Raw genomic sequence first — 13,160 nt, 5'->3', positions numbered from 1 at the left:
CTTTCATGTCTTTGTTCTTGTTTTTAGCAGCACTGGGGATGGAATGCAGTGCTGTATGCATGTTAGATGAGTGCTGAGATCAATCCCCCTGTCTCCAGCTCTTTCTTCTTACAGAATCTTTTCAACAAGCCTTTTGTAAATCACTCCCATTTTAACCTGATGTCCTCTCTCTGCTGTCACTGTTTTAGTGTGGATCTGAAATGTCCCTGCAGGCTCGTATATTGAATACTTTCTTTCTAGCTAGAGCACTACTTTGGAGGTTGTGTACCTAAATGGTGGAAGTAGGTCACTAAGAACATGCCACTACAAAAAAACAATCAAACAAACAAATGAATAAATAAATCAATAAAGCCAGGTGGTTGTGTACCTAAATGGTGGAAGTAGGTCACTAAGAACATGCCACTACAAAAAACCAAATAAATAAATAAAGCCAGGTGGTTGTGGCAGTGCAAACCTTTAAACATGCAAAGGCAGGTGGATCTCTGAGTTCCAGGCCAGCCTGGTCTACAAAGTGAGTTCCAGGACAGCCAAGGCTACACAGAGAAACCCTGTCTCATAAAAACAAAACAAAACAACAAAAATGAAAAAAGAACACTGGCTCTGACCTGCAGTCACAGATTCTTGCTTTTGATCATATGAGCAGCTCTTCCTCATAAGCCCAAAGACATAGATGGTGACTCCATTTTCCCTTCTTGCAATGGTGGACTGAAACTCTTGAAACTAAAGTCTAAATACAACTTTCCTCCATTAGTTGTTTATGTCAGGTATTTGGGTCATAGTGGCATGAAAGTAATGAGTACACTCCCTATTTCCCTTTCCTGCTTGTCACCCTTATAATTAATGGACATTTTACTTAATCCTTTTGTGTGTCCCTGACAATTGACTATAGTACTTACAAGGATCAAGATCTTTTGACTTATTACCATCCAACATCTAAGAAGAATGTCTTGCACAAAGTTGGTTATAAATATTTATTAAATGGGTGAAATAACAGATTTCAAGTAAAGGGTAACATTTAAGCACTTTCTGGGATGGAAGAAGGGTATAAAAGTAAAAGACTTGAGTTTTGTTCTCATTACAAATTGGTTGCCTTTGAGTGTAAAGGCAACTCGGCTCCATCATCTAGTCAAGTTACTAGGCAGTTGATGTAGAAATCATATGGGTTATGACAATGCTTCCCAACATCCAGGTATACGGGCCTCCACTAATCAAGATGAGATAAATTGGTGGATTTCAAATCCTCTCCATATTCTGTCTAGTATAGTTAGGACTTTGGATGCATATATATATATATATATATATATATATATATATATATATATATAGCCTCAAGGAGAAGAGTAACTAGTGCTTGGAATATAAATGTTGTGGGCCTGGATGCAGAGTCCAGATCAGTGTCAGTCATTTTACTTCCATATCTCATTTACAGAGCCTTCAAAAGACATTCCATAGATTGTAAAGATATCTTGAACACAAAGCCTGATGTCTGAAAGGGACTCTGAGACACCATTTCTACAGTCCACGAATGAAGAACATGAGGCTCACAGAGCAAAAGAAACTTGATTAAGTTACTACATATATCAGAATGGAGAAATCTTTGCTCTTTTCTTCTAGTCTAATGTTTTATATAGGGTATCCCAACTGAAGTGAACTCCTAAGATAAGCAATAGCATAATATAAGCCAAATGCAGTATAGTGGGTCCAAAGTTTGATTTACAAAGTAAGAATAGTAAGAGATCACTGATTCTTTCAAAAGATCTTGTGGTTTATTGGGGGTAAGTGAAGTTGGGAACTTCAACTGTCAACAAGGCAGAACTACTTTATAACACAAAGGAATTTCATCTCAGCAAAACAAAGGTATAAGGTGTATACAGGTTCATATTAGTTCACAGTTTTGCAGCTCCTTTTAACAAATCAAAGCTAGAACACATTCAATTAATTTTTGTCAGTCCAACTCACTGATAAGTGGTTCTGATACTGCAATTTGCAAAGCAGAAGTTGCATGATCTCTTACGATTTTCTTTTGACAGCTTGAATCAAGTTCATGCAGGCACTCATGAGGTTACCTGGAATTTATGTTTCTTTCTGTCACAGAATGGATAGCTCAAAAACAGGCTTAAGTAAAGGTCTGAATGAAGGGAATTTATTAGGGGTAGTGTTCTTGAGAATATCTGCATGGAATAAAAGAAATATGATTGAGCCCAGCTTGATGGAGATTGACTTTAATCCTAGCAGTCAGGAGGCTGAGAGGCAAAGACAGAAGGATCTGAGTCTGAGGTCATACTGGTCCCCTGGACGGCCAGGCCTACAAAGAGAAACCCCATCTCAAGAAAAGAAAAAAAAAGAAAGAAAAGGAGGGGGGAGAGAATAAAAGAAATAAAAGGAGAGAAAATGAAAGAGGATTGAGTTCAGGGAGAAGTTACAACAAAGGATTCATTAACCAAATGAGAAGTTCTGGGGCTTGGACTGGCCCTTCAGGTGCTCTTCAAACTAACTCAAAGTTAGTTACCTTGTTTTGTTGTTGCTGCAACAAGATATCTGTCAGGGAGCAATTTCTGGGAAAAATGGTTTATTTTGGCTCCTGGTTCAGGGAATAAAGCACATCATAGTGGGGAAGGCATGGCAGCAGAACAGCCCTTATTTGTGCATCGGGGAGTTGCTTGTTCATAGTTCAGAAAACCAAAACCGCAGATAAATGGGTAATGCTGGAAGGCTGGCTTCCTTCCGCTTTTCTTTATATATTCAGTCTGGAATCACATCTCTGGGGATGGCACCTGTTCACATTCAGGATAGGTCTTCATCCCCTCATTTAAGCCTTTCTGGAAAAGCTCTTGTAGACACTCATGTACTGCTTATTAATCCAACCAGATTGACAACGGAAACTATCCACCACAGAAGGACATGAAACTTTGTATTCACACAGGATGCAGTCTGACCCTGTGGAAGAAAACAGCGTGTGGAACATTGAATACAGCAGATCTCTCAGGCTCAGCCTAGGATAATTCTTAGGGAGGGAATTAGTAGCAAATCTTGTAAGGCAGCATTCCAGGTGGCAAAGGGATTAGCATTAAAGTTCTTAGTGGAAGATGTGGGTGGCACACCTTAGCATCCATCCCACCTTTCTTTCTTTGCATCCCACCTCCCACCATTTACTTACACGAACGTCTTCAACTAGTTTCATTCATTTCGTGCCTTACTCTGCACTAGAAAGCCTCTCACAGGGTTCAAAAGAATCATCCACTTTCTCTTTGATTTTTAAATAAACACTTTATTAATGATTAAGGTAGCCGGAAGTGAGGGAGCTAACTAGAAGCTATAAACTTAGAATGATGACACCTTCAACTCTTAGCATGTCCATTTTACAAGTTTCCTTTTATACATATAATGTATGCTCTCTTATATGAGATGTGTCTATACTGACCACCCCCCTCCCGCCACTTCCCTGGAGATTGTTTAGGATCTATCTTTAGGGAAGGCTTTGTACTCAACAAGTAATCTAACTTCCAAAGACTAAGCAATATGTATTTAAAACGTCATTAGAGTTTTTAAAATGCTGAAAATTTTGATAATGTCAGTTCGACTGGAGGATATTATATTCAATGAGATGGGTCAGACACAGAAAGACACATACTGGATTGACTTGTGTATGTGCCAAATTCCAACAATTGAACTAAAGAATTAGAGAGTAGGCTGGTAGTATGTGGGAATGAGGAGGTACTGGTCAAATGATGTGTTGGTTAGCTTTTTATTTTTTTTTTTAACTTGACGAAAGCAAGAGTCATCTAGAAAGAGGGAATATCAGTTAGAAACAAGTTCGAGGCTGCACAAAAGGAGACCACCACTCCAATTGAAGGGTCTGAAGAAGGTAAACTTTACTCTTGATCAAAAAGGCGTGTTTGGAAGAGTGAACACGAAGAAAGACAGGAAGTGCATTTGGCTTTTATTCTCTTTAGGTGATCACGACTGTGTCTTTCCCCCTTTGCTAGGGTCTGACCTTCCAGTCTTTCAAGACTGGCTCCTTTTAAAAGAGTCCACAAAGGAAAGGGCAAGTGATTCCTGGCACAAGCTCATCAAGTTCCTGGAATGCAGTCGGGGCCTTTGTGCAAATAAAGGGTTGACTAGGTGGAGTTGGATTGAAAACATTTGCATAAAAGTCTTACAAGGTGGGAGATCAAAAGATTTGAATTCTTTATCAAAAACACAAGTTTTACAGTGTTTAATAGAAAAAAAAATAATGTCCAGTGTTCCTTAAATGTCTTGAGGAATTCTGTGGGGGGCGTTTGCTTGATTAATGATTAATGTGGGAGGGCCCAATTCACTCAGGGCAGTGCCACCCCCACATAAGTGAGTTGCATTACAAAGCAAGTGGGGTGGGGAGGGGCTCAGCAGTTAAGAGCATTTGTTGCTCCTGAAGAGGGTCTGGGTTTGATTACAAACAAGCACTCACATGGTGATTCCCAGCCATCTGTAATTCCAGATCCAGGGATCCAGTGACTTCTGACCTCCATGGGTACCAAGCATGTACATGGTAAACCTACAAACATGTAGGCAAAACACTCATACACAAAATAAAATGAAATATTTAAAAAAAAAGATTTGTTTTTTGTTGTTGCTTTTAAAGTAAGCTGAGAAAGCCACAAGGAGCAAGGAGCAAGCCATAAGCAGTGGCCCTCCATGATATTTGCTTCTGTTCCTGCCTCCAGGTTCCTGCTAGAGTTCCTGTTCTGACTTCTCTTCATGATGAACTGTGATTGAGTTGAGTAAGCTAAATAAACATTTTCCTTCCCACGTTGCTTTCAGTCATGGTGTTTTCAGCAATAGAACACAAACTAGGACAAAGGGGACAAACTTTCAGCCAGAAAATGAATGAGTTCTAGGATCTAGTGTGCAACATGGTGACTGCCATCCATATTATATTATATGCTTGATATATCCTTGCTACAGAGGACATCCTTTTAGGATGTAGAATAGTTAATGCAGGGTCTTGTTACATAGCCCAGGCTAGGCTAGATCTCACTTACTGCCCACGCTGGTCTCAAATACTCTATCCTCTTGCTTCAGCCACCTGAGGGCTAGAATTATACCTGGGCTATACAGCAAGACTTTGTTCTAATAAATAAAATAAAATAAAATGAAACCAAGATAAGGAATATACCTGAATGATGACACAGATATTCATTTTTTGGAAAAAAGTATACAACAATACCTATTCTTTGGATTTCCTTTTAAATAATATATTTTTGTTTATAAGAAATTTAAAATTATAGTAAAGTGGCTGAAACATCATTAAAATCAATGCCAAGAGATTACCAATACAAAGAGTTCAGGTGAGGACTATTTATTTATTTAGAGACAAGCAGTCATGTAACTCTAACTCATGCTGACCTTGAACTCTAGATCCTCTCATCTCTATCTACCAAGTACTAGGATTACAGATGTGTGCCACTATGGTCATGTAGGCATAAGAATTAAAACAAGATAATATCCTGATTCCTTAACTCAGTTATATAACACAATTTTGGCACATGTGTATAGTATTACAGGTGAGATACTGTCTAGTACAATATAAGGTATGGTCCACAGTAGAAGAATATAACCAAGACTAATCTGAGGACATGATTTACAGAAGCACATTGGGTTTCTCAAATTTAGTTTTAAATGCCTGCTCCTGCACTTACGGTCTGCATGACAAATTGTCAAGTAAATTAATCTAAGTCTTCATTTTCTTACATGTAAGATGGAAATAATAAGATGGACCACATTCAAAAGTCATTAGAAAGTTTACGTAAGATACTTAAAGAATAGAAAAGAGAGTTTATTATAAGGTCTCTTTTCTCCCAATTTTACTATTAGTTGGTTGTTACTGTAAGTTAAGCTCCTAACTCTTCATCTTCTTACCTGTTTTGCCATGTCAAATGATATTTAAAAAGTGCTTTGAAAAGACACTGTATAGCTACATGTGAAGGACCCCTGTTGGGATGTATAATCGGTCTGTAGTTAAAAATCATCTTAAGTTCAGAGCTTGAACCTCTGTATTTGACAGTCTGACCAATTTAGTGCATTGCCTGTGATTTCGTCCATCACGGATTAAGAAATACACAACAAAGCCTTACCAATTAGAAACTACTCTTGTATTAGTTGCCTTTCAAAATGTGTTATCTCTTAAATATATCTTTGCAACAAAGAGAAAAATGTATTAAACTGATTTAAAAACAAACGAAGAACAAATCACCCAAAATGAAGCCATGTCAATTACTGCAGGGGGATCTTCCAGCTTTTAATTTATATGGCTTTCTACATACTTCAGAAAGTAGTAAGCAAGAAAGCCAGGTGAAATTAGTTAATGCTGCTGTTTCCACATACGCCAAAGGTTTCAGTGCTGAGTAACATTATCCCTGCTTTGCAAAGATCCAGGCTGTCCACCACCACTTGAAAATTTCAATATTTTCATTTATTTTATCTTGCATCTATGTTGACACCCAGTAAACTGGCTGCATTGTAATAGTAAAGATGCAATCAGTATTTCATTAACTGAATGATCATGTATCTCTACATGTAGGTGAAGACTGGATTCAGAGTCCAAAGACTAGTGCTCCTGTGTTAGCTCCAATCCTTTTGAATGTGTGGTCTTGGACAATTATTTGATTGTGTGAGACAGGATTTGTGTTTTCTCCCCTCCACACCAATGTGTGTGTGTGTGTGTGTGTGTGTGTGTGTGTGTGTGTGTGTGTGTGTGTATCCCAGGCTGGCCTTGAATTGGTGATCCTCCTGCCTCAACACCCTGAGTGCTGGGATTATAGTCATATGTCACCATGTCTGGCTTTTTTCCCCTAAGTTTTCAAATAATAGAATGTATGTGAATGCTTTGTAAATTATAGAACACAAAACTTCATGTGCTATCATGATTAATCAGTAAAATTTATCTTACCAGAACCTCAAATGTAGACCTGCTAATGCTTATTGGTTAATATAAGCAAGTGTATGTTTAAATGAAAGTGCAGACAGAAGACAGACTGGCAATTGTACTGTTCCAATTCATTATTCTATGGCATTGAAAATAAGGTCACAGGACTGATGAAACAATGGACAAACTCTAGTGCAGTTTTGGAGCCGGGGTATCTTTGATCATGATACAATACTGGGCTTCAGTGAATTCCCTTAGAGTATTCATTAACAAAATAGCCATTTGTTCTTGAGTACTTCAAGCTAGCAGATGCAGGTTTTAAGCCCAGAGACCCTTTCGTTTGCATTATGTGCTAGGTGAAAAGATGTACAAGCTTTCAGAAGTGTGTGGGATTGCATTCGAGATCGCAATTTCACAAAGCAATGAAACTTATACAGTCTACATTTTATTTGTAGATAGTAATTTACTGACTTGAAAACTGGTACACAAAGGAGACACACAAAGAGGAAAACATGACTAATAATAACACTGCAACAACAAATGAGTGAAGAAAACATAAAACAGACAACTAGATCAAAGTTCAATTTCTGCCAAAGACCTGGGTAGTCCCATTTCTGTTACTCATATTTCTGTAAATTTTTTTTGGGGGGGGCAGTATAAGTATGGGTATAGATAACGAAAATAGAAAGGACATTGCAGGTGGGGAAAAGATTTTTATAAAGGACAGGGGAGAGAATATTATATGACATGAAAGTGGAGACTGAACTACTGTGAGTGAAAGCGGGGGAACAGGAGATGAAGGAGAGGTGTGGGGGAGAAAGGTCAACCCAAATAAAGCATTATGAAAACCATATACTGAAGCCTATCACACTGAAACAAGCAAACAAATAAGCAAAACAAATCGTTGAGTTACTTTACTTGTTAAAAATAAAGATTCTTGGGTCCTATTTCATGACTACTGTATTAGAATCTCAATGGTAAGCTCTGAGATGTTGCTTATTTTATTGTTTTTGAGACTATGGCTTGCTGTGTAACCCAGGCTGGGTTCGAACTCTTGATCCTTTTGTGTCAGCTTCCACAGAGCTGGGATTACAGATGTGTGCCTTCATGTCCAGTCAAAATTCAGCATCTTAACAAGTTCTACAATTGTTCTGATACACACAGATGTTTGAAAATTACTGTCCTAGACATTCATCTCTTTATGGTGAGTACCTATGCATTTTTGAAAGGTATCTATCTTTCCAAGTATTGTTTGGAAGAACAAAGTGACTGCGTATCAAAAACGACAACAAAATTTCCTTGGTAACGTGTGCAATGCAGGGCCCAACCAATACTAGTAAGAAAAACTTTGGTGGTCAAGCACACTTATGAGACTGCAGCTTGTAAAACAGTCTAGAAAGGCCAGGCTTTTCAGTAGCCTGCAGGTGTTCTTACTTCCTTCTGTAACACAGATAAGCTATTATTAGCTTGAAGATACAAAAAAACTACTCAAGTACAATTTCTTTGTTAAGTCACAAAGTCTGAAAGCATGTGCCTTATGTATATAACTCACCGGTACTTTCTCTTGACTGTACCAAAGTTCTGTTTTCAGGAAGTCTTAGGGGTTTCCGGGGCACTTGGCAATGAGGAATCTCCGGTTTAGCCACGTTTGCCAGGCTACGTGTGAGAATCTATCAAGCAGGAAAGACTCCAAAGGGTTAACAAACCAGCCTGCTGCTGACTGGCAGGCAGACAGACCAATAAGGTGTCAAAACCGGCAGTGCGTCTGATGTGGGCGGGTATGGGACAAAGCGTGCGAAAGGACCGTGGAGGCCTAGGGGTGAGAGGGCAGACGGGGTTAGAGATTTGGAGGAGGCGGGGGCCTGGAGAAAGCACGTGTCCGTATCCCCTTCTTCCTGCTCTTTATCCCTTTATCCTTAGGGTTTGACTGCTGCCGAGACAGCCCGGGGCCCTGTGTATGGCCACGGAGTTACAGTGTCCGGACTCCATGCCTTGTCACAACCGGCAAGTAAACTCTACTTCTACCCCAAGTCCCGAGCGTCTGCGAGCAGACGACCCGATCCTGGATCATGCCGAAGAAAATAACGCTGCTATGGCTAAGCTGACTCTGCTCCCCGGGCACGCCCATTCTAGCGTGCTCTCGGAGCGGGACTCTCAGGCCTGCCGTGGCACTAATCTTCACTCTGAGAACCACAGTGACAGTAGTGACAGTGGCAACTACGAAGCACCTGTCGGCGACTCCCTGCTAGGGGACTGTGAACTCTCCCGACAGATCGGGGCACAGCTTAAGCTGCTGCCTATGAATGATCAGATCCGGGAGCTGCAGACTATCATCCGGGACAAGTAAGCCCAGAGCGGAAGGGGGAGAGGGAGTGGAGGGGTGCAGGGTGAAAATAAACAGCCAGTGTTTGGATTTGGCAAACTGGTCTTTGGGGATTCGAGCCAGGCCTCTTTCTTTGGCATGTGAGTAGGAGGGGAGTCAGCTAGACACATCTATAACCCTCTCTTAGTTCTTGTGGTTAACATTGCTTTGTGTAGGAATGAAACCTTGTAGGTAGCCTTCAGCGTCTTCCGGCCTCTTTGTTTCTCTTAAGCAGAACCAATCCTCAACTGTGCCAGGCAGGTACACACCCCTAATGCCATCTGCTCAGTTCCTGACCACGTGGTAAATGTATAACCCAGAAATGGTTACTGCCTATGATTATTATCACCTAGCAGCCCAGGCTCACAGAAATAAAGCAATTTCAAGTGAAATGATATTGTGCTTCTCTGGCCCTCTGACTCATAGCATTTGCTGCTGCAGTGTGCCATTTGTTTACTGTGTGAAGTCCAGGGTTTACCTGGACTTCAGAAAGTTTATCATTCCAATCTGATCAAGATTGTCTTACTGAGAACTTACAGGTCGTAGTTAACAGCAAACGCAGTCTAAGAACATGTTGGACCCTCCTAATCCCACAAATCAGTGTAACAAGAACTTCATGTTAAAATACTTTGGAATGAGTTTTCTCTGAAAAATATGTACCACAATGAAATACAGCTGCTGTCCTTCCTTCTTGTATTCCTTTCTTTTCTTTTTTGAGACAGGGTTTCCCTAAGTTGCTGCTCATAGTCTGGCCTCAAACTCCAAGGCACAAGCCAGTCTCCCAAGTGGGTGGAACTACTGGACATGAGACCATCCCTGGCAGCTTTAAATGAGTAGCTACAGCATATAAGACCACTATCTTCCCAGCGTGCCTTGACATTTTAAAAATGCCCTCACCTAAGTCAGATTTTAGCAACTTTTTCTTCATCCTCTTGGTGTTTCCTCACTGCACTTGTCTTGAGGTGTTCACATTCATGCACCTTTTTAAACACACCAGCCTTGATTTGCTCCCTGCCATCTCAGCAGCCTTCGCTGGCCTATCAGAACCTACCAAAGTCGGGGATATTTGGCCCTTTTGGTTCTGAGGCATTCTTGTTTCTTCTTTCTTTTGGAATGCCCTATATCCCTATTTATGAATGGTCAGGTCCTATTTTTCAAGGCTAAACCCATTCTTTCTGGCTCATTTTCCTGATCTTTTAAAAAAGAAGACTTGTCTTCTATTTTGAATATTATTGTGTATGAATTCCTTTCCTTGCTTATTAGGCTTTATTAAGCTTTTTCTTTTCTTTTTTTCTTTCTTTTTTTTTTTTTTTTTGAGACAGGGTTTCTCTGTGTAGCTTTGCGCCTTTCCTGGAACTCGCTTTGGAGACCAGGCTGGCCTCGAACTCACAGAGATCCACCTGCCTCTGCCTCCCGAGTGCTGGGATTAAAGGCGTGCTCCACCACCACACGGCTTATTATGCGTTATGACAGAAATCATTTTATATTTTTGAATTACAACCATTCCTTGCCAGTAATAGATACTCAAGCATTAAAGATTGTTTCTACCTTTTGTGGATATAGAGTTTTACTATATAGCCTAGTCTGGCCTCAAACGTTTGATCCTCCTGCTTCAGCTTCTTGGATGCTTGAGTTACAGGAGCGCACTACTGTGCCTGGATCTAGCTCTCAAAATTATATTTATGAAACTGTACTATTTGTTTATAAAGAATCAGTATTGAAAACTGTGATCACGTGATCTAATGGCATAGAGGTCTTTAAAAAGATGAGGCATAGGCTTGGTAACAGTTGTTGAGAAATAAAGAAAATATGATGATTCTAATTTTGGTTCTTGGACCCTATTGCCCTTATAGATGAGTTTCGGGGCTTAGGAACTTTCTGGTAAATTGTATTTGTCCGTTATAATGGTTGTTTTAAAAAATAATGTCTTTACTGAAGGACTGGAATTTAGCTCAGTGATAGAACTCTCACATTGTAGACATGAGACCTTGGATTTGATTCCAAGCACTGCAAATAAAAGAAGATCTTTATTGAGATACAATTCATATACAATTGAAGCATTTTAAAGTATACAACTTAGTAGTTTTATATATGTTCATGGCTGTGTTTCATCACCTACCACAATCAGTTTTAGAACATAGTCATGGCCTCAACAAGAGACCTCACAGGTCAATCCACATTTCTCTACCATCTCCTCAATCCCTAGGCAGTAATTAGTTTACTTTATATTTCCAGCCGTTTGCCTATTCTGGGCATTTTTTATTTTTCTTTGTGTGTGTGGTATATATGTGTGTTCATTTTTGTGTGGGTGTAGGTATGCATGCATGTACGTATGTATGTGGAGTGTAGAGAGATGTTGACATCTAGAACCTTCACTTTCACTACCCACCTTATTTTTTGAGACAGTGTCTTTTACTAAACCTGGAGCTCACCGTTTCAGCAAGACTAGTAGCCTAGCAAGCTCCAAGGCTCCTTCCATGTCTATTTCTCCGGTGTTGGGATTAAAGGTATGCACACACCCAGCCTTACATGGGTACTGTGGGGTCTGAATTCAAGCCCTTACGCCAGTGTGCAAGCCCTTTACTAACTGGGCTATCTCCCTAGCCCTTACATTGATTTAACTAATATAAAAACATAAAAGTTTTGCATATCAATGGAGTAGTACATAGTGGTTAAATCAGGTTAAATATGTTTTTCCAAGCACTTGTCAACCTTTTATGGTAAAAGCTTTCTAAATATTTTATTCTTGTGTTTTGAAATGTGCATACATTATTATCTGTACTCCACCTACTATGTAACAGTACAACAAAGCACTTGCTAACTAATTCGTACTCAGTACTCCTTGATCAAACTTTCTACCTCCTTCTCGTCCCCCTTTCTTCCCCAGCCTGTGGTGAAATCCATTTTACTATCAAATTCCCTGAGAACAAGTTTTCAAGACTCCACATATGAGTGAGATCATGGGGTTCTTGCTATTTTGGACAGTTCACATCAAAGAATACAATATGTGGCTGGTTTCTTTTATTGTAATGTTGGCTAATTTCTTTTAGTGTAATGTTTTCAGGGTTCATTCCTATTTGTGGCTGAATGGTACTTCATTGTATAGACCTGCTGCAGTTTGTTTATGTATCCAACGGGTAATGAACATTTGGGTAATTTCCACTCTCTGATTATGATGAATAAGGCCACTGTGAACATTTGCTTATATGCCCTTGTGCAGGGGTAGGGATCTTTAGTTTTCATTACATTTCATAAAGGATCATGATGTAAAGGTTAAAAACCATTAATACAGAGCTTGGAGAGAGTATGACATTCAGCATTTGCATATGATAGTATCTATATGTTTTGATTATATCACATTATTTAGAAAGGCTTGGATTATATAGCAACTTGAGAATAAGTGGAATCCTTTATATTTTTCTTCTGATTTTGAAAAAGGAGACAGTAGAATCCTGTGAAAGGATCTTAGGCAAGATGTTTAACATCTCTGTGTTTCTGCTTTATAATTTATAAAATGAAGATGTTAGTGCAGCCTCATGGAGCTCCTGAGAAGCTAAAACAAGATACTATCCGTGAACACTGTTATAAACTGTGAATCGCTGCGTATATTTACAGCATTTAAATTCTTTGAGTTGGAAATTATGCATGCTTTTTACTGACACAGTATAAGGGATTTGCTTGTACAGAGAATTCAGATTCTTTATTTGAAAATCAATACCAAAGCCAGATCTTGTGGTTCATGCTGCTAATCCCAGCATTCAGGAGGCTGAATGAGAAGGATTGCTGTAGTTGGAGGCTAGTTAGCCTATGGTGATTAGTGAGGAACAAGCCAGCCAGAGCTACCTAGCAAGACCTTCCTCAAAACAAACAAAAATACTGAAAAAGCCTACATAA

The 13,160-nt window shown here is 39.5% G+C and overlaps 1 protein-coding gene and 1 long non-coding RNA gene across 3 annotated transcripts in view; one reads left to right on the top strand and one right to left on the bottom strand.

The window, feature by feature from the left end:
- Positions 1-957: 957 nt before the first annotated feature.
- On the bottom strand, positions 958-8,571 carry LOC121825632 (uncharacterized). The gene is made up of 3 exons (XR_006067932.2): positions 8,457-8,571; positions 4,448-4,534; positions 958-2,937 (listed from the first exon to the last, which is right to left on the bottom strand). It is a non-coding gene; the product is annotated as an uncharacterized LOC121825632 (long non-coding RNA).
- A 102-nt stretch (positions 8,572-8,673) lies between these two features.
- Positions 8,674-13,160, top strand: part of Uprt (uracil phosphoribosyltransferase homolog) — a 29,276-nt gene continuing 24,789 nt past the window's right edge. Inside the window, exons 1-2 of one of the 2 annotated variants that reach the window (XM_006991566.4) lie at positions 8,674-8,723; positions 8,825-9,247. In XM_006991566.4, the coding sequence (XP_006991628.1) occupies positions 8,862-9,247 (386 nt within the window). In that variant the 5' untranslated portion in view covers positions 8,674-8,723; positions 8,825-8,861. The other variant, XM_076562393.1, reaches the window with a different exon arrangement.

This window comes from Peromyscus maniculatus, chromosome X (assembly GCF_049852395.1).
Source record: "Peromyscus maniculatus bairdii isolate BWxNUB_F1_BW_parent chromosome X, HU_Pman_BW_mat_3.1, whole genome shotgun sequence".
In the NCBI taxonomy this organism is placed as follows: Eukaryota; Metazoa; Chordata; class Mammalia; order Rodentia; family Cricetidae; genus Peromyscus; species Peromyscus maniculatus.
This window is presented reverse-complemented; position numbering and strand designations above follow the sequence as displayed.